At 38.6% G+C, this 27,038-nt stretch overlaps 2 protein-coding genes across 5 annotated transcripts in view; one reads left to right on the plus strand and one right to left on the minus strand.

Annotated features, from left to right (window-relative positions):
• Positions 1 to 27,038, minus strand: part of LOC106086502 (potassium channel subfamily T member 1) — a 692,064-nt gene that overhangs the window by 663,783 nt on the left and 1,243 nt on the right. The gene's annotated exons all lie outside the window — the stretch shown is intronic.
• LOC106088862 (uncharacterized) lies at positions 3,039 to 3,800 on the plus strand. The gene is made up of 2 exons (XM_013254571.2): positions 3,039 to 3,111; positions 3,177 to 3,800. The coding sequence occupies exons 1-2, from the start codon at positions 3,064 to 3,066 to the stop codon at positions 3,648 to 3,650; spliced, it is 522 nt and encodes a 173-aa protein (XP_013110025.2). The 5' UTR covers positions 3,039 to 3,063; the 3' UTR covers positions 3,651 to 3,800.

Below are 27,038 nucleotides of genomic sequence, written 5' to 3' on the forward strand. Positions count from 1 at the left end.
TGAGTAGTTGAGTGTTGAGTTTAGCGTTTGGCAAAATAGTTTACTCACTTTTGATCTATGAATCTGAGTAAATGGAAACGTAGAGGAGGACATAGGCTTTTAATGAACAATTAATGGGGTAGGTTTCATAGAAGGATATTTGGCGATAGACGACTTAAAATCCAACCTCTGCTAATGAATTTAATGGATACGATACTGAAATGCAGCGTTATGAAAATATTATTAACAGAGGGATCAATTATTACTAGAGGAACACCAGCGAGAGGCATGTAACTTGTTAGCCAGAAATGGCTAATGAGTGCTGATCATAAGACCGAAACAGTGAACTCATGTGACTTGTTAGCCAGAAATGACTGATGAGTGCTGATCTTAAGGCCGAAACAGTGAACTCATTCTTGGGCGAGATACTTGGTGGATGCTTTTTTAAGAACACAGCACTTTGTCTAGTGACTGAAAAAGTTTGACCTTAGGCTTCTGACAAAAGTCCTGATTGGCTATTGCAATGTCAGGTCTTTGTTGTCGAGTGCTGATCATGCTACTGAATCAGCGAACCCATACTTTTAAGAGTTCCTTGATAGGATAGCCGATGTGATTTAATGCTGCAAAACGACCGAGATTTTTAGACGGCACTAGGGTTCCTAGACTGTGCCAGAACCCTAGTATTGTCATCCGGAAGATCATGTTGCACGACTGGATCAAAGCTAGAGGACAGAGTGGGCCAGGGCGTCTACATTGAGAACCCAGGGACTGAAATCTGTTTTAGACTGCCTGACCATAATACGGACTTGTCGTTGCAAGTTGCTGTTTTTTAAGATACGTCTCACACAGGAAGATGCGGAATTTTGCAAGGTTTAGAGAGGTAAGCTGGAGTTGGTGGCGGTAGAGCAGCTTTCATGTTAGTGCTCGGCAAGGAGGAGAGGAGAGGAGAGGAGAGGAGAGGAGAGGAGAGGAGAGGAGAGGAGAGGAGAGGAGAGGAGAGGAGAGGAGAGGAGAGGAGAGGAGAGGAGAGGAGAGGAGAGGAGAGGAGAGGAGAGGAGAGGAGAGGAGAGGAGAGGAGAGGAGAGGAGAGGCGTCAAGTATGGTTTGTATAACCTGTCTATAAGCGATTTTCCAATGTATACCAGTTTCCTAATAAAACTTCTTCATCATCTAAAGCTGATGTATGGCACGATGACATCTTCAATGAACTCCAACATCTTTATTAAGTATGGTCCGTTTGTTTGGGGTGTTTGAATGGGTGGGGCAACTTTTATCGGATTTGGTTGAAATTTGAACACAATGACTTCCATTCACAGACACATTTCCTTACAAAACAATCTTAAATTCTTAAAAAAATGTAAGGTCAGGATTTCCCTTTTTAAAAAAGGGAAAAACTAGCAAGGAAGAGCAGAAGTCGGGCGGTGCCGACTGTATGCCGACTGAATACCCTACACCTACCCTATAAGTACAATGTGGAACCTATATCCTCTGAACCAATTTTGATGGACCTCGGCGCGCATATATGTTCAAACTGTAAAAACTACGGTGACAAATGACACCATTATGGCAAATTAGCCAAAATCCGACGAACATATACATGTGAGCTATATCTAATTCTGAACCGATTTCAAGCAAACTTCTCAGATAATGTGATAGTCGTCGAGGAAAGCGTTGAACAATATTTTGACAAGATGGGTCAATAAATGCCCTTGCTGTAACTCTAGAAGTTAAAATCGGGCGATATACATATATAAGAGCTATATCTAAATCTGAATCGATTTACATGAAATTCACCAGCAACATTGAGAGTCAAGACAAAAGCCCTACTGCCAAATTTCGAGAAAATCGGTTTATAAATGACAATATTATTGCATTAGTACTGAAAATCGGATGAACATATATATGGGAACTATATCTACATCTGATCCGACTTTGACCAAACTCTATGTATATTGTGGTAGTCGTCGAGGAAAGCGTTGTGCAATATTTTGGCAAGATTGGTCAATAAATGCGCTTGCTGTGACTCTAGAAGTTAAAATCGGGCGATATACATATATGAGAGCTATATCTAAATCTGAATCGATTTCCATGAAATTCACCATTAATGACGAGAGTCGTTAAAAAATCCTTTCTGCGAAATTTCGAGAGAATCGGTTAATAAAAAGACCATTTTATTGCATTATTACTGAAAATCGGACGAACATATATAGCAGAACAGATCTGAACCGATTTTTTCCAATTTCAATAGGCTTCTTCTCTAGGCCGAAAGAGATGCCTGTATCAAATTTGAAGACGATCGGATGAAAACTGCGACCAGTACTTTGTACACAAATTAACATGGACAGACGGACGGACAGACAGACAGAGGTGATATAGCTAAATCGAATCAGAAAATGATTCTGAGTCGATCGATATACTTATCAATGGGTCTTTCTCTCTTCCTTTTGGGTGTTACAAACAAATTCACTAAGTTATAATACCCTGTACCACACTAGTTGTTTAGGGTATAATTAATTGCCATTAACACTATAGCCGTTTAATGTTGCCTACTTTAAGGCGCAACTGGGGTTTTTCAAATGTACCTTGAATTTATTTTTATTTTATTTGCTGATTATGAGATATAATTGACACGAGGCCTTGTTATTTGTTGATGATGAATGAAAAATTAAAAAATTTCCAGTAATCACACAAACAAAATACCACAAACCCATGCAAATTACACCTAACACTAATTATAAAGCAATTAAAAACCATCTCTAGCCCAGCTAGCCAAAAAAAAAATATATATTTTCCGGGGCAATTAAATTATTTAAAGCTGAGGTCTGAAAATCATAAAATGCAAATGAAGAGACTAAGAAGGTTTTTAATATTAAGTGAGTTAAGGGAGAATAACAAATAATAATATAAACAAATAAACGCGAAACAAAAATCAATCATTCAGTGCTTGAAATTAGGGGAAAAAACATTGAAACTTGCAAAAAAGTGAATCAAGGAAAGAAGAAAAAGAATTTTAAAAGTTGATTGTTACATTTATATAAAAAAATTTAAAAAATGGCTGCCATAAATTTTCCAGCTTCTTTTTTCATGGGTTTTCTTATGATATGCCTATGCAGTCATCTTATAAAATCTCAGGTAAATTTTGAATCCTTGTATCCTTTTAAGCTATCAAGTCGACTTATCCTCTTGGTTTTTCATAGCCCACCATTATTCCCCTTTCGAAATCGGTTAAATTCATTTTGGAAGACTTTGAAGCTAAACCAGACGGTGTCTTCATCAAGGAATTCCAACGCATATCGCCCGATGACAATATCTATAATTGTGTCATAGGCAAGCATATTAAAAATTTCTACATTGATGTCATAATAAATCAAATCGACAGAGACCGTGAGGTTTACAAACTCAATAACATGGAGGGCTGCATCTTCCTTTCGAATACCCTCTTTAATCGTGTCTTCCATGGCTTTTATGAAAATCTGGTGGTTAATCGCAGTGATCCCATGAAATGTCCCATCAAAGTGGGTTCGTATTTGTTTCGCAATGCCTTCAATAAGAATGCCTTGCCCCAAATTCATCCCAAAGGGAATTTCTCCATTGATTTGCTTTTGAAAGCGAATACCTTTGATGAGGTCATGCTGAATTTGAAATGGTCATATCGTTTGGTCAAAGCCTAAAAGAAGGAATCAAAATGAGAAAAAAAAACCAAAACAAAAAGGTTTTCAATGTATTGTAGTTTTTGTGTATGTGTACATGCACGTGTGCCTGTATTGTTGTATGTTTGTGTATTTGTATTCAATGGTAAATAAAGGCTTGTGGATAAGTAATGAACATGTTTTTTGTTTTGTTTTTTTTTTTTAGAGAAAATGAAATTTAAGCTTAAAATCTTTTGAAGCACAAAAAAATCAAGAAATAAAAATTGAAAATAAAGTCGATAATCTGTCAAAGAGTTAGCCACAGTGAGATGAAATTAAATCTGTCATAATTAAACCAGTAAGGAAGGGCAAAAGTCGGGCGGTGCCTACTGTATAATACCCTACACCTACCCTATAAGAAAAAGGTGGGAGCTATATCCAATTCTGAAACAATTTTGATGGACTTTGGCGGATGCTTTTAGATGGGTCATTAAACAATCCTTCTCAAATTTGGAGCAAATATGTTCAATATGTAATGACTACGGTTGACAAATGACATATGTGTGGGAGCTATATCTTAATCTGAACCGATTTCGAGCAAACTCAGATATTGTGGTAGTCGTCAAGGAAAGCGTTGTACAAAGTTGTAGGAAGATTGGTCAATAAATGCGCTTGCAGTGGCTCTAGAAGTGAACATCGGGCGATATATATGCATGGCAGCTATATCTAAATCTGAACCGATTTCTATGAAATTCAGCAGTAATGCCGAAAGTCATAATCCTCTCTAATAAGTTTCGAGCGAATCGGTTAACAAATGAGCACTTTATTGAAATATTTCTCAAAATCGGACGAACATATATATGGAAGCTATATCCAAATCTGAACCGATTTCAAGCAAACTTCTGATGTATCGTTGTACAAAAATTTGGGAAGATTGGTCAATAAATGCGTTTGCAGCGGCTCTAGGAGTGAAAATAGGGCGATATATATCTATGAGAGCTATTTATAAATCTGAACCGATTTCTATGAAATTTACCAATAATGGCGAGAGGCATATGAAAATCCTTCCTGCTAAATTTCGAGAGAATTGGTTAACAAATGACCATTTAATTGTCAGATTTAGATATAGCTCACTTATATATGTTCGTCCGATTTGCAGTAATATTCCAATAAAATGGTCTTTTGTTAACCGATCCTCTCGAAATTTGGCAGGAAGGATTTTCTCTTGACTCTGGACATTAGTGATGCATTTCATGAAAATCGGTTCACATTTAGATATAGCTCTCATAAATATATATATCGCCCGATTTTCATTCCTAGAGCCACTGCAAGCGCATTTATTGACAAATTTTCCCTACACTTCGTACAACGATTTCTTCGACGACTTCCACAATGTCTATAAAGTTTTCTCGAAATCGGTTCAGATTTAGATATAGCTCCCATATATATGTTCGTCCGATTTGCAGTAATATTGCTATAAAATGGTCATTTGTTATCCGATTCTCCCCAAAGGATTCGAACCAAGGCGTTCAGCGTCAAATGCGGACATGTAGCCTACGGTAGCTACATGTCCGAATGCAGGCATTGCAAGGCTTCAAACATGAAGCATAATTACAGTACAGAATTATTGTCCTATTTTCCAGAAATTATTATGAATTTGCCATGCTATGAGTTTTTATGAATTTGTCTACAACCATGAGCTGGAAATCTCTCAACTTATAGGTCAACATTTCCCCTTATTTTGCAAATTTTTTTTTCAATATGAGAATCTATAGGCCTTGCCCTTTTATTTGAAAGGTGCGACGGGGAAAACCTTTGAAGTTGACATGACCCTGTCATAAAAATTCCCCAATGGACTGGCAGAAAATTTAAATAACGGCACGTTAATATTTTCCTCTTCAAACAAACACATAAACCCCCCTCCCCCAAAAAAAAAAAACAAAGTAAACGGGAAATTTCAATGTGCTGTTCACGTTTGAAAGGGTCATGTAACCATAAAACCTACAATAACGTGCAATAAAATAAAAACATAAAAATTCCAAAGGCAGAATGGAAAAAAAGCCAAAAAAAAAACTGCCAAAGGTTTCCTTGTGAACTTCGTTTAACTGCTGATGCTGCTGCTGCTGTTGTTATCGGCGTATTAACTTGGCGGTTGGTTGGGTTGTGTTGAAATGTCAGAAGTGAAGTCAGCAAAAGTGAAAACGCGCAGAAAGCCCAAAGCAGAGACAACAAAGCACAAAAAAAAAAACAACCAAAATTATGAAATTCCAAAGCGTAAAGTGGAAAGTATGCAAAATTGAGCATGAAAAATTAGATTTTATAAAATTTTTACATTGGTGGTTTTTTTCTAGGTTGCAAATTATCCTCCAACTACTTGGCATTATGTTTTTTTTCGCTTGGAAAGCTTAATTTAAATAAGAAAAAAAAACGCAAAGTTATGTGCGTAAAGCTGTTGTTTGCTTACCTAGCTGCTGCCTGGCTGGTTGCTTCCGTATGGCATTGACACGGCTGAACTATTTATTCGCTTAAACGACCAAATACAATGTGTCTCTATGCCCTGGAGATGGAAGGAAGCAAGGAAGGAAGGAAGGAAGCAAGGAAGGCGAGAGGTAGCAAATGGGGTAAAGAAGAGTACTCTTACATTTCCTTACTGCCTTGTGGCAATGACTGTCATGGCATGGCAGCACCTTCATTTTCATTTTCACTTTTATTTCATTTCTTTACAGCATTTCAGTTTTCTGTAGCTGTTTGCAACACCTGAAGCACTCACTGCAAGGCACCCTGGCCCCTTGAGAGTAGGCCAGAGTTTGTCAGCTCCTACCTTTAGTTGCCTTTGGTTTCAGCGACCTTATGCCATGCCTAGCGGAACTGCAATTGGCAGGGCTCTTGGCTAGATGTATGTATTTACAGAGCATCATTTTGTCTCCCTCCACTCCACATTTGGCAAATGTCAGATGGGTGAGAGTGGGTGGGTGGATGGGTGTGTGTGTGTGCATGTGTGTTAGAGTCATGCATATGATATTCGCAACTGAGTTTTCTGCCATCTTCATATTTCTCAAGCTTAACCCCAACACACAACCCCCCCCCCCCCCAACGTTGTTTTGGTGTGTGTAATGTAAACGCGTTCATGAGTAAAATATTAAAATGTTTGCTGTCGCATTTAGACCGTGTCTTGTTGTTGTTGTTGTTGTTGGTTGGGTATGAATGAATGCCTTTTCAGTATGTCTCTTTGTTACTCATATGCCGCTCAATGCATGGGGAATAACGGTTCAGTGGCTCATTGTGTCTCTTGAAATTAATTGGAGAAACATGTGTCATAATTCTATAATGCATAGCGGAAGATCTTCTTAAGCAAAAGGAAGGAAATATTTAGGTGGGTAAACCATGCGGCATACAAGGTTAGCTAACCAGGGGATTTTTTGTTGAGACTTATTTCATATTGATACTTAAACCAGGGCTTTTGCAATTTGAATTTAATCAAGTAAAGGTTGTTGAATACCAGGGTAAGGAAATTGCTGGGTAATGAACCGAGTTGATTGACCATCATCAGCGTAAACATGAACTTTTTTGGTTGATAAATGCAAAGATCATAGATTTTACACACACCACCATAGGATGGGGGTATACTAAACTAGTCATTCCGTTTGTAACACTTCGAAATATTCATCTAAGATCCCATAAAGTATATTTTCTTGATTCTCTCGACGTTCTGAGTCGATCTAGCCATGCATCTGTCTGTCTGTCAAAGTCACGATAGCCGACGAACGCGTGAAGCTAGCAGCTTGAAATTTTGCACAGATACTTAATATTGATGTAGGTCGTTGGTCGATTGCAAATGGGCAATAACGGTTCAGATTTAGATATAGCTCCCATAAAAACCGATCTACCGATTTGACTTCTTGAGCTCCTGGAAGCCGCAATTTTTATCAAATTTGGCTGAAATTTTGCATGTGGTGTTCCGTTAAGACTTCCAACAACTGTGCCAAGTGTAGTCCAAATCGGTCAAGAACCTAATATAGCTCCCATATAAACCAATCTTCTGATTTGACTTCTTGAGCTCGTGGAAGCCGCAATTTTTGTCCGATTTGGCTGAAATTTTGCACATAGTGTTTTTTTATGACTCCCAACAACTGTGCCAAGTGCGTTCTAAATTGGTCAAAAATCTGATATAGCTCCCATATAAACCGATCTCCCAATTTGACTTCTTGAGCCCCTGGAAGCCGCAATTTTTGCCCGATTTGGCTGAAATCTTGCATGTAGTGTTCTCTTATGACTCCCAACAACTGTATCAGATACGGTCCAAATCGGTCAAGAACCTGATATAGCTCCCATATAAACCGATCTCCCGATTTAATTTCTTGAGCCCAATTTTCAGTGAAATTGGGAAATAATTAAGTCCTGTATGGGTCCAAGACCTTAATTGGGGAGATCCGTCTATATGAGAGTTATATCCAAATATAATCCGATCTGGGTCAGCAAAGATGTTAAAGAATCGAACACAACACAACTCCCATTTTCAGCGATGTCCGGTAATAAGTGCACCTTTTATGGGTCTAAGATCCATAATCAGGACATCAGCCTATATAGGGGCTATATCAAGATAGTCCGAAATGGTCCTGTCATTGCTAAAAAAATGTTGTGTGCAAAATTTTAGCTTCATATTTTCACTTTTAAAGGCTGTAGGGCGCCCCAGTAGCCGAGTTGGTAGCGTGCTTGAATTGCCAGTGCAGGGGTCGGGGGTTCGATTGCCGCCAGAAGCCTTGATCTGTCGCTACTGTGATTTCACAATGGATCTAAAATTGTCTAAATGAGTCTGTAAAGGACTGCCACCCGTTGCTAACCTAACCTAACCTAACCTTACCTTATCTAATCTAACCTTACCTAACCTAACCTTACCTTATCTAACCTAACCTAATCTTAGCTAACCTAACCTCAGCTAACCTAACCTTAGCTAACATAACCTAACCTTACCTTACCTTACCTTACCTTACCTTACCTTATCTAATCTAACCAAACTTAACATTACCTTATCTAACCTAACCTCAGCTAACCTAACCTTAGCTAACCTAACCTTAGCTAACCTAACCTTAGCTAACCTAACTTTAGCTAACCTAACTTAAGCTAACCTAACTTTAGCTATCCTAACCTTAGCTAACCTAACCTTAGCTAACCTAAACTTAGCTAACCTAACCTTTGCTAACCTAACCTTATCTAACTTAACCTAACCTCAACTAACCTAACCTCAACTAACCTAACCTTAGCTAACCTAACCTTAGCTAACCTAACCTTAGCTAACCTAACCTTAGCTAACCTAACCTTAGCTAACCTAACCTTAGATAACCTAACTTTAGCTAACCTAACCATAGCTAACCTTACCTTAGCTAACCTAACCATAGCTAACCTAACCTTAGCTAACCTAACCTTAGCTAACCTAACCTTAGTTTACCTAACCTTAGTTAACCTAACCTTAGCTAACCTAACCTTAGCTAACCTAACCTTAGCTAACCTAACCTTAGCTAACCTAACATAACCTAACCTTAGCTAGTCTAACCTAACCTTAGCTAGTCTAACCTAACCTTACCTTAGCTAACGTAACCAAACCTAACAATCAGCGGAGATTTTTTCTCCATATTGTTTTTAGAACTTTCTGTGAAATTAAAATTCAATCAAATTTGTTGGAAATATGAAATGAAAATTTGGTAGTTAAAGTCAAATTTTGATAAAATTAAAATTAATTTTGACTACCATAGAAAAGGTAGCCAAAATTCATTCTTCAACTAGTTCTTCGAAATTCGTTTAAAATCCAATTAAGCGATGTTTTTTCTATTATATTTAAATTAAGAATTTAGGGGAAAAATCTCAGTATTTGTAATTCCATGTAAACTGAAGCCCAAAATGTTTTTGATCTCCCCTATTCCAGGTATAACCAAGTAAAAATTCTATCAAACATCTGTGTGAACATAAACATCATCATTGTCATTTAAAATCACGGTTTGCAAAGCCCTTTGCTTTAGGGGAAATTGTGTGTGTTTTAACGAAATTTTCGGGAACTGCAGGTGAGCCTAAATGGGGAGCTGTGTTTGAGTTTGTGTGCTTTTCCCCGCAAAATTGAGTATTTTGTGTGCGTCTTATTGTAAGCAAACATCGGCTGATTCCAAAATACCCCCCCCCCCCCCACATTACAGACACATGCCACACGCTGTGGCACCAGCCACCTTTTACCCTCTGTATGTGAATTTCGATTAAGTCATACCTTTTTTTTTTCTCAAGTTATGCTGCTGATGTTGCTGTTGTTGCTTTTGCTTGTTTCATATTACAAGCCAAATATTTGTCCTTGCACTAGAAGCACGAATCAAGGATGAATGAGGATCCTCATAACCGCACCTGCCTGCCTACACACGCCAGCCGAAAAATGCGAAATCGACCAGAAGGGGTACTCCTTTTGTTGTGGTTGCTGGCGGCAGCTGTAGCACGGATCCTGCCAACAGGACTCTATGTTTGTTTTCGTCATTATTATGCCTAGGGGAGGCTTAAATAGAAATATTCGTTATGTTGGTCGTACGTGCAATCAATGTCGACGTAGGGACTTAACGCCAAACATAAGGATGTGTTTTTTTCTCTTGGGTAGGTAATGGTGGTGGTGGTAGGGGAGATGTTTATTTTAGAGAAAATAGTCCTTGGTAATGAGCCGTTAAACTTATATTTCCCTTTAAATGGTTCATTTTGCCCCTTTTTGAATATCCCTTCCAATTGCCTAGGATTTGTTGTGGCTGGTTCGATGTTGAAACAATTGAAAAAAGGGTCTTAAAAAATAAGTCCATTAAAACGACTCTCAAGCCTTGTCATTATTATTTTTTGCTTTCTGCTAAAACGGTTGACAACTTTTATTGGCACTTACCTTATTCTCGTGTGGCGTTATAACATCAGCTACAACAACAACAACGATTACAATTTACATAGGAAATTAGGTGTAACCACTCACAATTACTTCAAGCCTAAGCACAAAAAAAAAATGGTAAGGGAGGTGATTTTTGAAGAAAATCATGGCAATTTGTAAACAATTTCAAGGCTTAGCATTAGGAGATTTGGGGGATTGTTCCTTTGGTCATTTATGGTCGTTAGTGAGATATCAAAATGATATTCATGACAGCAAAATAGAAAGGAGATGTAAAAAGTTTAAAAAAAAAATTCTATGAAAACCAAATTTTTGGAAAAAGTAAAAGAGTGCTAAGTTCGGCCGGGCCAAATCTTAGATACCCTCCACCATGGATCGCATTTGTCGAGTTCTATGCGCGGTATCTCTTTTTAGGCAAACAACAAATATTGGATAAGAACGGTTATGCTATTGGAGCTATATCAAATTATAGTCCGATTCGGACCATAAATGAATGCTGAATACTGAAAAAGTCATTGTGTAATATTTCAGTTCATTCGGATAAGAATTGCGCCTTGAAGGGGCTCCAGAAGCAAAATCGGGAGATAGGTTTTTTTGGGAGCTGTTTCAAGCTATTGATCGATTCAGACCATAGTAGACACGTATGATGAAGGTTATAAAAAGAGCCGTTGTACAAAATTTCTGCCAAATCGGATGACAATTGCGCCCTCTCGAGGCTCAAGAAGTCGAGATTCCAGATCGGTTTATATGACAGCTATATCAGGTTATGCACCGATTTGAATCATACTTAGCACAGTTATTGGAAGTCGTAACAAAACACCTCATGCAAAATTTCAGTCCAATTGGATGAGAATTGCGCCCTCTAGAGGCTCGACAAGTCAAGACCCAAGATCGGTTTATATGGCAGCTATATCGAAACATAGACCGATTTGAATCGTATTTGGCGCAGTTGTTGAAAGTGATACCAAAACACCTCATGCAAAATTTCAGTCAAATTGGACGAGAATTGCTCCCTCTAGAGGCTCAAGAAGTCCAGACCGAAGATCGGTTTATATGGTAGCTATACCAAAATATAGACCGATTTAAATCTTACTTAACACAGATATGGGAAGTGATACCGGAACACTACGTGCAAAATTTCAGTCAAATTGGATGAGAATTGCGCCCTCTAGAGGCTCAAGAAGTCAAGACCCAAGATCGGTTTATATGGCAGCTATATCGAAACATAGACCGATTTGAATCGTATTTGGCGCAGTTGTTGAAAGTGATACCAAAACACCATATGCTAAATTTCAGTCAAATCGGATGAGAATTGCGCCCTCTAGAGGCTCAAGAAGTCAGGACCCAAGATCGCTCAAGAAGTCAGGACCCAAAACACCACGTGCAAAATTTCAACCAAATCGGACGAGAATTGCGTTCTCTAGAGGCTCAAGAAGTCAAGACCCAAGATCGGTTTATATGACAGCTATAACAGATAATGAACCGATTTGAATCATACTTAGCACAGTTGTTGGAAGTGATACCAAAACATTACGTGCAAAATTTCAGTCAAATCGGACGAGAATTGCGCTCTCTAGAGGCTCAAGAAATCAAGACCCAAGATCGGTTTATATGGCACCTATATCAAAACATGGACCGATTTGAATAATACTAAGCGCAGTTGTTGGAAGTGGTACCAAAACATTACGTGCAAAATTTAAGTCAAATCGGATGAGAATTGCGCCATCTAGAGGCTCAAGAAGTCAAGACCCAAGATCGGTTTATATGGCAGCTACATCAAAACATGGACCGATTTGGCCCATTTACAATCCCAACCGACCTACATTAAGAAGAAGTATTCTTGCAAAATTTCAAGCAGCTAGCTTTACTTCTTCAAAAGTTAGCGTGCTTTTGACAGGCAGACGGACGGACGGACATGACTAGTTCGACTTAAAATGTCACGACGATCAAGAATATATACACTTTATGGGGTCTTAGACGCATATTTCGAAGCATTACGAACAGAATGACGAAATTAGTATACCCCCATCCTATGGTGGAGGGTATAAAAAGTACTTGGCTCAGTTATTAGAAGTCATAAAAGAACACTACTTGCAAAATTTTTGCCAAATCGGATGAAAATTGAGGCTTCCAGGGGCTCAAGAAGTCAAATCGTGGGATCGGTTTATATGGGAGCTACATCAGGTTCCTAAACGATTTGGACCATACTTGGCACAGTTGTTTAAAGTCATAACAGAACACAATGTGCAAAATTTCAGCCAAATCGGACAAAAAGTGAGCTTTCCAGAGGCTTAAGAAGTCAAATCGGTTTATATGGGAGCTATATCCAAATCTGAACCGATATGGTCCATTTGCAATTCTCAAGGAACTACACCGATAGTAAGTATCTGTGCAAAATTTCAAGCTGCTAGCTTTACGCGTTCGACAGCTATCGTGATTTTGACAGACGGGCGAACGGACAAGGCTTATTCGTCTTAAAATGTCGAGAGGATCAAGAATATATATACTTTATGAGGTCATAGGTCAATATTTCGAGGTGTTACCAACGGAATGACTAGATTAGTATACCCTTATCCTATGGTGGTGGGTATAAAAAGTAATTTTTTTTTATACCGACCACCGAAGGATGGGGGTATATTAATTTTGTTATTCCGATTGCAACAGTTCGAAATGTCCATTTCCGACCCTATAAAGTATATATATTCCTGATCGCCTAAAAAATTTAAGACGATCTAGCCATGTGGGTCCGTCTGTCTGTTGAAGTCACGCTACAGTCTTTAAAAATAGAGATTTTGAGCTGTGACATTGCATAGATTCTTTGTTTGTTCTTAGGCAGGTTAAGTTCGAAGGTGGCTATATCGGACTATATCTTGATATAGCCCCCCTATAGACCGATCCGCCGATTTAAGGTCTTAGACCCATTAAAGCCACATTTATTATCCGATGTTGCTGAAATTTGGGACTGTGAGTTCTGTTAGCCCACTTGACATCCCTCTTTAATTTGACCCTGATCGGTCCAGATTTGGATATGGCTGCCATATACAGCGATCTCTCGATTTAAGGTCTTGGTCTTGTACAAATTTGCCGAAATGTGGGACATTGAGTTGTGTTTGGCTTTTGGACATTGTTCGGCAATTTGGCCAAGATCGGTTTAGATTTGGATATAGCGGGTATATAGACCGATCCGCCGATTTAAGGTTTTGGGCTCATATCCATCTTGATTTTGGCCAGATATAGCTGCCATATAGACCGTTTTCTCGACTAAAGGTTTTGGGCTCATAAAAGGCGCATTTTTTGTCTGATGTCGCCGTAATTTGGGACAATGAGTTGTGTTGTGCCCTTAGATATCCTTCTTTAATTTGGCCTAGATTGGTACAGATTTGGATATAGCTGCTATATAGACCGATGCCCCGATTTCAGGTCTTGGGCCCATAAAATTCACATTTATTGTCCGATTTCTACTTAATTTGGAACAGTGAGTTGTGTTAGGCCCTTTGACGTTCTTCTTCAATTTGGCCCAGATCGGTCCAGATTGGGATATAGCTGCCATATAGACCGATCTCTCTATTTGAGGTTTTGGGCCCATTAAAGGAGCATTTACTGTCAGATTTCGCTGAAATTTGGGGCAGTGAGTTGTGTTAGGGTCTTCGATAACCTTCTTCAATTTGGCCCAGATCGGTCCAGATTTGGATATAGCTGCCATATAGACCGATCCTCCGATTTATGGTCTTAGGCCCATAAAAGCCACATTTATTATCCGATTTTGCTGAAATTTGGGACTGTGATTTGCCTTAGGCCCTTCGACATCTTTCTTCTATTTGGCCTTGATCGGTTCAGATTTGGATATAGCTGCCATATAGACCGATCTCTTGATTTAAGGTTTTGGGCCCATAAAAAGCGCATTTATTGTCCGATGTCGCCGAAATTTGGGACAATGTCTTGTGTTGGGCCCTTCAATATTTGTCTTCAATTTGGCTCAGATCGGTCCAGATTTGGATGTAGCTGCCATGTAGACCAATCTCTCGGTTGACCAATGATGTGTACTTATAAGCATTTGGTCTAAATCGGATGATATCTATAGAGTTGCTATGGGGCATAAGGTATGCATTTTTCACTGGATTTTGACGAAATGTGGTTCACATATATACCCGAGGTGGTGGGTATCCAAAGTTCGGCCCGGCCGAACTTAACGCCTTCTTACTTGTTAATAAATCCCATCGACGAGTTTCGATGGTACAAAACGAATTCCCAATCTAGGAAATCAGTCAAATGCTATTACAAAGCGACATTTTTCTTTTTTTGCCCATATGAACATTCCACTAAGGAACAGGGGCAAACTTCTCACATGTCAGTGAGTGCAGTACGATTCAAATTTAAGCTCAATGATAAGGGACCTCCTTTTTATAGCCGAATCCGGCGTGCCGCAGTTCGACAGCACTTTGGAGAGAAGTTTTACATGGCATAGTACCTAACAAATGTTGCCAGCATTAGGAGGGAAAAACCAGGCGTTCAGCGTCATAGGTGGACATGCTAACCTCTGCGCTACGGTGGCCTCCGCTATTACAAAGCAAAAAACATATTTCTCTGCCTAACTTTAAAAAACAAGGGTTTTTTGTTTTCTATTTGTAATAGAAACAGATTACCCTATTGTCTGCAGCCGGACATTATCCGATTGTATGGTTTAGCTAATTTTCACATTAAATTTCGTTCAAAAAAAATTTTTTTTCTTCAAAATTTCAATTTTTTGTTGCCAAATTTCTAAAAAGATACGTCGCCTATATTCTCCGTTAACGCAAACTGGTCCACATATATTTTACGAAGAATCTTTCTCTCAAATACTCCAAGTACTGCCTCATCTGCTTTCACAAGTACCCATGCTTCAGAACCATATAACAGCACAGGTAGTATCGGTGTCTTGTATAGTGTAATCTTTGTCTATCGAAAGGTGGCCTTGTTTCTAAACTGCTTACTTAGTCCAAAGTAGAATCTGTTTGCTTGTGATTAGTGTGTCATATCAACTCACAGGATATTAAAGAGATCACACGATAAGCTGTCTCCTTGTCTGAAACCTCGTTTGGTATTGAATGATTCGGAGAGCTTCTTTCCTATTCTTACTGAGGAATGCGTGTCAGCAAGTGCCATCCTGCAAAGTCTTATTAATTTTGCAAGGATACCAAACTCAGACATGCCTTGAAATACCTTAGAACGTAAATGAGTATGGAAGGCGGCTTTGAAGTCAACAAAGAGATGGTAGGTGTTGATTTGTCCTTCTCGGCTCTTTTCCAGGATTTGGCGCAGTGTGAATATCTGGTCTAGGGGGGGATTTACCTGGTCTAAAGCCGCATTGATAGGGCCCAATTATCTCATTGACTTTAGGTTTTAATCTTTCACACACTACGCTCAAGAGTATCTTGTATGCGATGGGGAGGAGGCTTATTCCTCTGTAGTTGGCCCATTCCCTCTGGTCTCCTTTCTTGTGTACGGGACTTAGTATGCTGAGGTTCCAATCGTCGGGTATGCTTTCTTCTAGCCAGATTGGGCAGCTAAGCTGATACATACGCCTTACCAGCGTGTCGCCTCCGGTCTTAAATAGTTTAGTGGGTAACCCGTCGGCTCCTGCTGCTTTGTTGTTCTTTAGTCGGGTCATTGCTACATGGACCTCTTTCTGACTAGGAGGTAAACATTCTATACCATCATCAGGGATTGGTTTTGCGGTATTCTCATCGGACATTAGCAGTGGGGTAAAATGTTCTTTCCATATGCCCAGCATGCTATCTGTGCCAGTTACCAGATTTCCTTCTTTGTACCAAAGCCATCGGTTTGATGTTTAATTCTTTGGTAGAATTTCCGAACTTCATTCAGACTCCTATACATCTGAATTCGCTCACACTTATGTCTTACCATTTCCTTTTTCTTTCTGCGGAATAATCATTTCTCCTTTCTCCTTTTCTCCCGATAGCCCTCCTTCATCTGGCGCGTTGCTAATGATTGCAGGGTTGCTCTATATGCCGCATTTTTAGCTTCAGTAGCATCTCGACACTCTTGGTCGTACTATAGGTTCCTTGGGGGAGGCTTCCGGTACTTAAGTAAAAACTTCGCGGCATTTTCCATGGAGTGGGTAATGGGTTGCCACTGCGCCATTATATCATCAGAACAGGGAGTGCTTTCTCACCAAGCAGTTGGGTCAGTCGAGTGAAGTATGCCACTGCCATCTGTTGGGTGCGCAACTTTCAAACCAATCACCTTGTTCTACCTTCTCAGAAAATCATGGTTTTTGTACACTCTACCAAAGGTTAAGGGTATATTAATTTCTTCATTCCGTTTGTAACACTACGAAATATTGTTCTTGGACCCCATAAAGTATATACAGCTGCAAATAAATCCATTTCCAGTTATGACTTCTTGAGCCACTAGAGGGCGTTATTCATATCCGATTTGCCTGAAGTTTTACACATATCGTTCTGTTATGATTTCCAACGACTATGTCAAGTATGCTTTAAATAGGTTCATAACCTGATATAACTGTCATATAAACCTATCCGGGATCTTGACTTCTTGAGCCTCTAGAGGGCGCAATTATTATCCAATCTAGCTGAAATTTTGAATGAAGTATTTTGTTCTGACTTTCAACAACTATGCCAAGCATGATCTAAATCGGTTTATAACCTGATATAGCTTCCATATAAACCAATCTCCCGATTAGACTTCTTGAGCCAGATTTTTATTCGATTTGGCTTAAATTGTGCACACTGACTTTTACTATAGTCTCCAACATCCAAGCCGTTTATGATCCGAATCGGTCCATAACCTGATATAATTCCTATAGCATATCAATTCCCATCCATGATCCTTTGTTTGCCTAAAAAAGAGATACCGCGCATTGAACTCGACAAATGCGATCCATGGTGGAGGGTATATAAGATTCGGCACTGCCAAACTTAGCATGCTTTTACTTATTTTTTCTTCATTCGTTTTTTTTCATATTGCCTTGCAATGGAATAGGAGGTTTTCCTTTGTTACCACCAGATTTTTAAATTAATTACAATTTCCTTGGTTTTGTGGTGTTAATTAAAGTTCACATCTTGGCATTTTTGGCGTTCATCGTTTTGAAAACGCATTCTCCATGCCCCACTTCTGGGGCACACCACATAAGCCAAGCCATACAACATACACAGACAGACAGACTAACAAAGTGGATGAGGCTGAAAGACTCAGCCATAAACATAAACCGCTTAATAATTGGTGAATCCTTTTGAGATTAAAATTTAATGAAATTCGAAAAGTTGACAAAGTTTAAGAGATATTCAATTATAAATTTTTTTTTTAAAACAAAGGAGTTTACTTGATGATTGGTGTTGGGATAATTTCAAAAGTTGAGGGTTGTATGTAAGAGGTTTCTTGTGAAGGAAAATTTAATAGAAAATTTGTGAAATAAAATTTTATTGAAAATTTTGACAAAATTTTTTTATAGAAAAACGATTAAATTTGTTGTTGCATTCATCCAGCTGAGAGCAATGGGCTACATTTTTTTGGCTCTATTTCAAAAAGGAAAGCAAACAAAAAACACCATTCAAAAAGTGTCATTTATGTGGTGTGTAAATGTATTGGGGGCGGGCAGCTATGACCGCAATTTCGTTCTTTGCCAGAGGGCTCATCAGATTGCTATGGCTCTATTTCAAAAAGGAAAGCAAACAAAAAACACCATTCAAAAAGTGTCATTTATGTGGTGTGTAAATGTATTGGGGGCGGGCAGCTATGACCGCAATTTCGTTCTTTGCCAGAGGGCTCATCAGATTGCTATGTTGAATGAATCCAACAACAAAATGAAATAATTTTGTGAACAGACAAAAGAAAGGCCATACGTTCTCCAGGGGGGCCAAATCTCCTAACTTTCTCCCGGTTGGCCTTTCTTGGATATCTCCATGGGGTTCTTTAACAAAATCTTTAAGTTTTAGTTTGTTGGTATTTTCTTAGAATCAAGTAAATGTGTCCTTGATGTTAAGAAAATATTCTTTAATTTTTTTCCAACTGTCATGTATCAAAAATGAATCGCATACTCAGAATAAATCTGTGACATGACAGCTCCATAATCTTCAGAAATGTTTGTCCTCCACCATTAAACGCCTTGACGACTCCTTGCCCTCAATGAACTTTTTTTTTTTACAAACATTAAAGTTTACCCATGAATTTATGCATCACATCATGCTCCATTACAATTTTACAGAGAAAGAGAAAGTCTGACAACATACGTTCAAAGGTGTGACAAACTTTTGCCACATAAAAAATCCCCTTTCCATATTTACCGACCATGGCAAAGTATCTCCAAGCAACACCATAAACGTTTTGAAAATGAATTATGATGTTGTCAATGCAGGACATGGTCCGAGAACTGCTTTCTAATATTGATGGCTGTTAGCTATTCCCTAATGTCCAAGCAATACAAAACCTACAACAACAACTGAATATCTTCCACACATCCTTAAATTGATCAAAATATTTATTACAGACAGGCGGAACGAAATAAGATTTCAGTTTATATGAAATTTCTCGCCATGCCTAAACCGAAACATTTACCAATGAACTTTTGTAGAAGGAGGGGACTGGGGGCGCGCCTTATGTTAGCTGAAGTGAAAAGGTCAACACCGTTTGTCATTGGGACATAAATTTGTCGAAAAGACAAAAAATGGTCTACAAAGAAAAGAATTTATCACATTATCCCCACGATGGTGACGACACAAAAGGAAAGAAAGAGAGAAAAGAAAATAAATAAATGCCTGCTAAGTTCGGTCGGGACGAATCTTATATACCCTTCACCATAATTGGAGCTATATCAGATTATGGATCGATTCAGGCCATAGCCAGTTTAGATTTCAGCTGGCTTAATTGAAGTTTTCTCAAAGAAAACCAAATTCAGCTGGGCTGAATTGAAGTTTTCCCAAAGAAAACCCAATTAAGCTGGGCTAAATTGTAGTTTTCCCAAAGAAAACCCAACTCAGCTGGGCTGAATTGTAGTTTTCCCAAAGAAAACCCAATTCAGTTGGGCTGAATTAAAGTTTTCCCAAAGAAAACCCAATTCAGCTGGGCTGAATTTAAATTTTCCCAAAGAAAACCCAATTCAGCTGGGCTAAATTGAAATTTTCCTATAGAAAACCCAATTCAGCTGGGCTGAATTGAAGTTTTCCCAAAGAAAACCCAATTCAGCTGGGCTGAATTGAAGTTTTCCCAAAGAAAACCCAATTCAGCTGGGCTGAATTGAAGTTTTCCCAAAGAAAACCCAATTCAGCTGGGCTGAATTGAAGTTTTCCCAAAGAAAACCCAATTAAGCTGGGCTGAATTGAAGTTTTCCCAAAGAAAACCCAATTCAGCTGGGCTGAATTGAAGTTTTCCTATAGAAAACCCAATTCAGCTGGGCTGAATTGAAGTTTTCCTATAGAAAACTCAATTCAGCTGGGCTGAATTGAAATTTTTCTATAGAAAACCCAATTCAGCTGGGCTGAATTGAAGTTTTCCCAAAGAAACCCAAATTCAGCTGGGCTGAATTGAAGTTTTCCTATAGAAAACCCAATTCAGCTGGACTGAATTGAAGTTTTCCCAAAGTTTTTCTATAGAAAACCCCAAAGTTTTTCTATAGAAGTTTTCCTATAGAAAACCCAATTCAGCTGGGCTGAATTGAAGTTTTCCTATAGAAAACCTAATTCAGCTGGGCTGAATTGAAGTTTTCCCAAAGAAAACCCAATTCAGCTGGGCTGAATTGAAGTTTTCCCAAAGAAAACCCAATTCAGCTAAGCTGAATTGAAGTTTTCCCAAAGAAAACCCAATTCAGCTGGGCTGAATTGTAGTTTTCCCAAAGAAAACCCAATTCAGCTGGGCTGAATTGAAGTTTTCCTATAGAAAACCCAATTCAGCTAGGCTGAATTGAAGTTTTCTTATAGAAAACCCAATTCAGCTGGGCTGAATTGAAGTTTTCCCAAAAGAAAACCCAATTCAGCTGGGCTGAATTGAAGTTTTCCTATAAAAGTTTTCCTATATTGAAGTTTTCCTATAGAAAACCCAATTCAGCTGGGCTGAATTGAAGTTTTCCTATAGAAAACCCAATTCAGCTGAGCTGAATTGAAGCTTTCCCAAAGAAAACCCTATTCAGCTGGGCTGAATTGAAGTTTTCCCAAAGAAAACCCAATTCAGCTGGGCTGAATTGAAGTTTTCCTATAGAAAACCCAATTCAGCTGGGCTGAAATGAAGTTTTCCCAAAGAAAACCCAATTCAGCTGGGCTGAATTGAAGTTTTCCTATAGAAAACCCAATTCAGTTGGGCTGAATTGAAGTTTTCTTATAGAAAACCTAGTTCAGCTGGGCTGAATTGAAGTTTTTCCAAAGAAAACCCAATTCAGCTGGGCTGAATTGAAGTTTTCCCAAAGAAAACCCAATTCAGCTGGGCTGAATTGAAGTTTTCCTATAGAAAACCCAATTCAGCTGGGCTGAATTGATGTTTTCCTATAGAAAACCGAATTCAGCTGGGCTGAATTGAAGTTTTCCTAAAGAAAATCAAATTCAGCTGGGCTGAATTGAAGTTTTCCTAAAGAAAATCCAATTCAGATGCGCTGAATTGAAGTTTTCCTAAAGAAAATCCAATTCAGATGGGCTGAATTGAAGTTTTCCTATAGAAAACCCAATTCAGCTGGGCTGAATTGAAGTTTTGTTTTAGAAAACCCAATTCAGCTGGTCTGAATTGAAGTTTTCCTATAGAAAACCCAATTCAGCTGGGCTGAATTGAAGTTTTCCTATAGAAAACCCAATTCAGTTGGTCTGAATTGAAGTTTTCCTAAAGAAAACCCAATTCAGCTGGGCTGAATTGAAGTTTTCCTATAGAAAACGCAATTCAGTAGGCCTGAATTGAAGTTTTCCTATAGAAAACCCAATTCAGTTGGTCTGAATTGAAGTTTTCCTATAGAAAACCCAATTCAGCTGGGCTGAATTGAAGTTTTCCTATAGAAAACCCAATTCAGCTGGGCTGAATTGAAGTTTTCCTATAGAAAACCCAATTCAGCTGGGCTGAATTGAAGTTTTTCTATAGAAAACCCAATTCAGCTGGGCTGAATTGAAGTTTTCCTATAGAAAACCCAATTCAGCTGGGCTGAATTGAAGTTTTGCTATAGAAAACCCAATTCAGCTGGGCTGAATTGAAGTTTTCCTATAGAAAACCCAATTCAGCTGGGCTGAATTGAAGTTTTCCTATAGAAAACCCAATTCAGCTGGGCTGAATTGAAGTTTTCCTATAGAAAACTCAATTCAGCTGGGCTGAATTGAAGTTTTCCTATAGAAAACCCAATTCAGCTGGGCTGAATTGAAGTTTTCCTATAGAAAACCCAATTCAGCTGGGCTGAATTGAAGTTTTCCTATAGAAAACCCAATTCAGCTGGGCTGAATTGAAGTTTTCCTATAGAAAACCCAATTCAGCTGGGCTGAATTGAAGTTTTCCTATAGAAAACCCAATTCAGCTGGGCTGAATTGAAGTTTTCCTATAGAAAACCCAATTCAGCTGGGCTGAATTGAAGTTTTCCTATAGAAAACCCAATTCAGCTGGGCTGAATTGAAGTTTTCCTATAGAAAACCCAATTCAGCTGGGCTGAATTGAAGTTTTCCTATAGAAAACCCAATTCAGCTGGGCTGAATTGAAGTTTTCCTATAGAAAACCCAATTCAGCTGGGCTGAATTGAAGTTTTCCTATAGAAAACCCAATTCAGCTGGGCTGAATTGAAGTTTTCCTATAGAAAACCCAATTCAGCTGGGCTGAATTGAAGTTTTCCTATAGAAAACCCAATTCAGCTGGGCTGAATTGAAGTTTTCCTATAGAAAACCCAATTCAGCTGGGCTGAATTGAAGTTTTCCTATAGAAAACCCAATTCAGCTGGGCTGAATTGAAGTTTTCCTATAGAAAACCCAATTCAGCTGGGCTGAATTGAAGTTGTCCTATAGAAAACCCAATTCAGCTGGGCTGAATTGAAGTTTTCCTATAGAAAACCCAATTCAGCTGGGCTGAATTGAAGTTTTCCAAAGAAACCCAATTCAGCTGGGCTGAATTGAAGTTTTCCTATAGAAAACCCAATTCAGCTGGGCTGAATTGAAGTTTTCCTATAGAAAACCCAATTCAGCTGGGCTGAATTGAAGTTTTCCTATAGAAAACCCAATTCAGCTGGGCTGAATTGAAGTTTTCCTATAGAAAACCCAATTCAGCTGGGCTGAATTGAAGTTTTCCTATAGAAAACCCAATTCAGCTGGGCTGAATTGAAGTTTTCCTATAGAAAACCCAATTCAGCTGGGTTGAATTGAAGTTTTCCTATAGAAAACCCAATTCAGCTGGGCTGAATTGAAGTTTTCCTATAGAAAACCCAATTCAGCTGGGCTGAATTGAAGTTTTCCTATAGAAAACCCAATTCAGCTGGGCTGAATTGAAGTTTTGTTTTAGAAAACCCAATTCAGCTGGTCTGAATTGAAGTTTTCCTATAGAAAACCCAATTCAGCTGGTCTGAATTGAAGTTTTCCTGTAGAAAACCCAATTCAGCTGAGCTGAATTGAAGTTTTCCTATAGAAAACCCAATTCAGCTGGGCTGAATTGAAGTTTTCCTATAGAAAACCCAATTCAGCTGGGCTGAATTGAAGTTTTCCTATAGAAAACCCAATTCAGCTGGGCTGAATTGAAGTTTTCCTATAGAAAACCCAATTCAGCTGGGCTGAATTGAAGTTTTCCTAAAGAAAATCCAATTCAGCTGGGCTGAATTGAAGTTTTCCTAAAGAAAATCCAATTCAGATGGGCTGAATTGAAGTTTTCCCAAAGAAAACCCAATTCAGCTGGGCTGAATTGAAGTTTTCCCAAAGAAAACCCAATTCAGCTAAGCTGAATTGAAGTTTTCCCAAAGAAAACCCAATTCAGCTGGGCTGAATTGTAGTTTTCCCAAAGAAAACCCAATTCAGCTAAGCTGAATTGAAGTTTCCCAAAGAAAACCCAATTCAGTTGGGCTGAATTAAAGTTTTCCCAAAGAAAACCCAATTCAGTTGGGCTGAATTGAAGTTTTCCCATAGAAAACCCAATTCAGCTGGGCTGAATTGAAGTTTTCCCAAAGAAAACCCAATTCAGCTAAGCTGAATTGAAGTTTTCCCAAAGAAAACCCAATTCAGTTGGGCTGAATTGAAGTTTTCCCAAAGAAAACCCAATTCAGTTGGGCTGAATTGAAGTTTTCCCATAGAAAACCCAATTCAGCTAAGCTCAATTGAAGTTTTCCCATAGAAAACCCAATTCAGCTAAGCTGAATTGAAGTCTTCCTATAGAAAACCCAATTCAGCTGGGCTGAATTGAAGTTTTCCTATAGAAACTCCAATTCAGCTGGGCTGAATTGAAGTTTTCCTATAGAAAACCCAATTCAGCTGGGCTGAATTGAAGTTTTCCTATAGAAAACCCAATTCAGCTGGGCTGAATTGAAGTTTTCCTATAGAAAACCCAATTCAGCTGGGCTGAATTGAAGTTTTCCTATAGAAAACCCAATTCAGCTGGGCTGAATTGAAGTTTTCCTATAGAAAACCCAATTCAGCTGGGCTGAATTGAAGTTTTCCTGTAGAAAACCCAATTCAGCTAAGCTGAATTGAAGTTTTCCCATAGTAAACCCAATTCAGCTAAGCTGAATTGAAGTCTTCCTATAGCAAACCCAATTCAGCTGGGCTGAATTGAAGTTTTCCTATAGAAACTCCAATTCAGCTGGGCTGAATTGAAGTTTTCCTATAGAAAACTTAATTCAGCTGGGCTGAATTGAAGTTTTTCTATAGAAAACCCAATTCAGCTGGGCTAAATTGAAGTTTTCCTATAGAAAACCCAATTCAGCTAAGCTGAATTGAAGTTTTCCCATAGTAAACCCAATTCAGCTAAGCTGAATTGAAGTCTTCCTATAGAAAACCCAATTCAGCTGGGCTGAATTGAAGTTTTCCTATAGAAACTCCAATTAAACTGGGCTGAATTGAAGTTTTCCTATAGAAAACCCAATTCAGCTGGGCTGAATTGAAGTTTTCCTATAGAAAACCCAATTCAGCTGGGCTGAATTGAAGTTTTCCTATAGAAAACCCAATTCAGCTAAGCTGAATTGAAGTTTTCCCATAGTAAACCCAATTCAGCTAAGCTGAATTGAAGTCTTCCTATAGAAAACCCAATTCAGCTGGGCTGAATTGAAGTTTTCCTATAGAAACTCCAATTTAGCTGGGCTGAATTGAAGTTTTCCTATAGAAAACCCAATTCAGCTGGGCTGAATTGAAGTTTTCCTATAGAAACTCCAATTCAGCTGGGCTGAATTGAAGTTTTCCTATAGAAAACCCAATTCAGCTGGGCTGAATTGAAGTTTTCCTATAGAAAACCCAATTCAGCTGGGCTGAATTGAAGTTTTCCTATAGAAAACCCAATTCAGCTAAGCTGAATTGAAGTTTTCCCATAGTAAACCCAATTCAGCTAAGCTGCATTGAAGTCTTCCTATAGAAAACCCAATTCAGCTGGGCTGAATTGAAGTTTTCCTATAGAAACTCCAATTCAGCTGGGCTGAATTGAAGTTTTCCTATAGAAAACCCAATTCAGCTGGGCTGAATTGAAGTTTTCCTATAGAAAACCCAATTCTGCTGGGCTGAATTGAAGTTTTCTATAGAAAACCCAATTCAGCTGGGTTGAATTGAAGTTTTCCTATAGAAAACCCAATTCAGCTAAGCTGAATTGAAGTTTTCCCATAGTAAACCCAATTCAGCTGGGCTGAATTGAAGTTTTCCTATAGAAAACCCAATTCAGCTGGGCTGAATTGAAGTTTTCCCATAGTAAACCCAATTCAGCTAAGCTGAATTGAAGTCTTCCTATAGAAAACCCAATTCAGCTGGGTTGAATTGAAGTTTTCCTATAGAAACTCCAATTCAGCTGGGCTGAATTGAAGTTTTCCCAAAGAAAACCCAATTCAGCTGGGCTGAATTGAAGTTTTCCTATAGAAAACCCAATTCAGCTGGGCTGAAATGAAGTTTTCCCAAAGAAAACCCAATTTAGCTGGGCTGAATTGAAGTTTTCCTATAGAAAACCCAATTCAGTTGGGCTGAATTGAAGTTTTCTTATAGAAAATCTAGTTCAGCTGGGCTGAATTGAAGTTTTTCCAAAGAAAACCCAATTCAGCTGGGCTGAATTGAAGTTTTCCCAAAGAAAACCCAATTCAGCTGGGCTGAAATTGAAGTTTTCCTATAGAAAACCCAATTCAGCTGGGCTGAAATGTAGTTTTCCCAAAGAAAACCCAATTCAGCTGGGCTGAATTGAAGTTTTCTATAGAAAACCCAATTCAGTTGGGCTGAATTGAAGTTTTCTTATAGAAAACCTAGTTCAGCTGGGCTGAATTGAAGTTTTTCCAAGAAAACCCAATTCAGCTGGGCTGAATTGAAGTTTTCCTATAGAAAACCCAATTCAGCTGGGCTGAAATGAAGTTTTCCTATAGAAACTCCAATTCAGCTGGGCTGAATTGAAGTTTTCCCAAGAAAACCCAATTCAGCTGGGCTGAATTGAAGTTTTTCCTATAGAAAACCCAATTCAGCTGGGCTGAAATGAAGTTTTCCCAAAGAAAACCCAATTCAGCTGGGCTGAATTGAAGTTTTCCTATAGAAAACCCAATTCAGCTGGGCTGAAATGAAGTTTTCCCAAAGAAAACCAATTCAGCTGGGCTGAATTGAAGTTTTCCTATAGAAAACCCATTCAGTTGGGCTGATTGAAGTTTTCTTATAGAAAACCTAGTTCAGCTGGCTGAATTGAAGTTTTCCCATAGTAAACCCAATTCAGCTAAGCTGAATTGAAGTCTTCCTATAGAAAACCCAATTCAGCTGGGTTGAATTGAAGTTTTCCTATAGAAACTCCAATTCAGCTGGCTGAATTGAAGTTTTCCCAAAGAAAACCCAATTCAGCTGGGCTGAATTGAAGTTTTCCTATAGAAAACCCAATTCAGCTGGGCTGAAATGAAGTTTCCCCAAAGAAAACCCAATTCAGCTGGGCTGAATTGAAGTTTTCCTATAGAAAACCCAATTCAGTTGGGCTGAATTGAAGTTTTCTTATAGAAAACCTAGTTCAGCTGGGCTGAATTGAAGTTTTTCCAAAGAAAACCCAATTCAGCTGGGCTGAATTGAAGTTTTCCCAAAGAAAACCCAATTCAGCTGGGCTGAATTGAAGTTTTCCTATAGAAAACCCAATTCAGCTGGGCTGAATTGATGTTTTCCTATAGAAAACCCAATTCAGCTGGGCTGAATTGAAGTTTTCCTAAAGAAAATCCATTCAGCTGCGCTGAATTGAAGTTTTCCTAAAGAAAATCCAATTCAGATGGGCTGAATTGAAGTTTTCCTAAAGAAAATCCAATTCAGATGGGCTGAATTGAAGTTTTCCTATAGAAAACCCAATTCAGCTGGCTGAATTGAAGTTTTGTTTTAGAAAACCCAATTCAGCTGGTCTGAATTGAAGTTTTCCTATAGAAAACCCAAAACCCAATTCAGCTG

This window comes from Stomoxys calcitrans, chromosome 5 (assembly GCF_963082655.1).
Source record: "Stomoxys calcitrans chromosome 5, idStoCalc2.1, whole genome shotgun sequence".
In the NCBI taxonomy this organism is placed as follows: domain Eukaryota; kingdom Metazoa; phylum Arthropoda; class Insecta; order Diptera; family Muscidae; genus Stomoxys; species Stomoxys calcitrans.

Bases quoted from the DNA above. Each gene is read 5' to 3' on its own strand.
- LOC106088862 (XM_013254571.2), top strand. From the start codon at position 3,064: ATGGGTTTTCTTATGATATGCCTATGCAGTCATCTTATAAAATCTCAG. The intron at 3,112-3,176 runs GTAAATTTTGAA...GGTTTTTCATAG, and splicing joins GTCATCTTATAAAATCTCAG to CCCACCATTATTCCCCTTTC.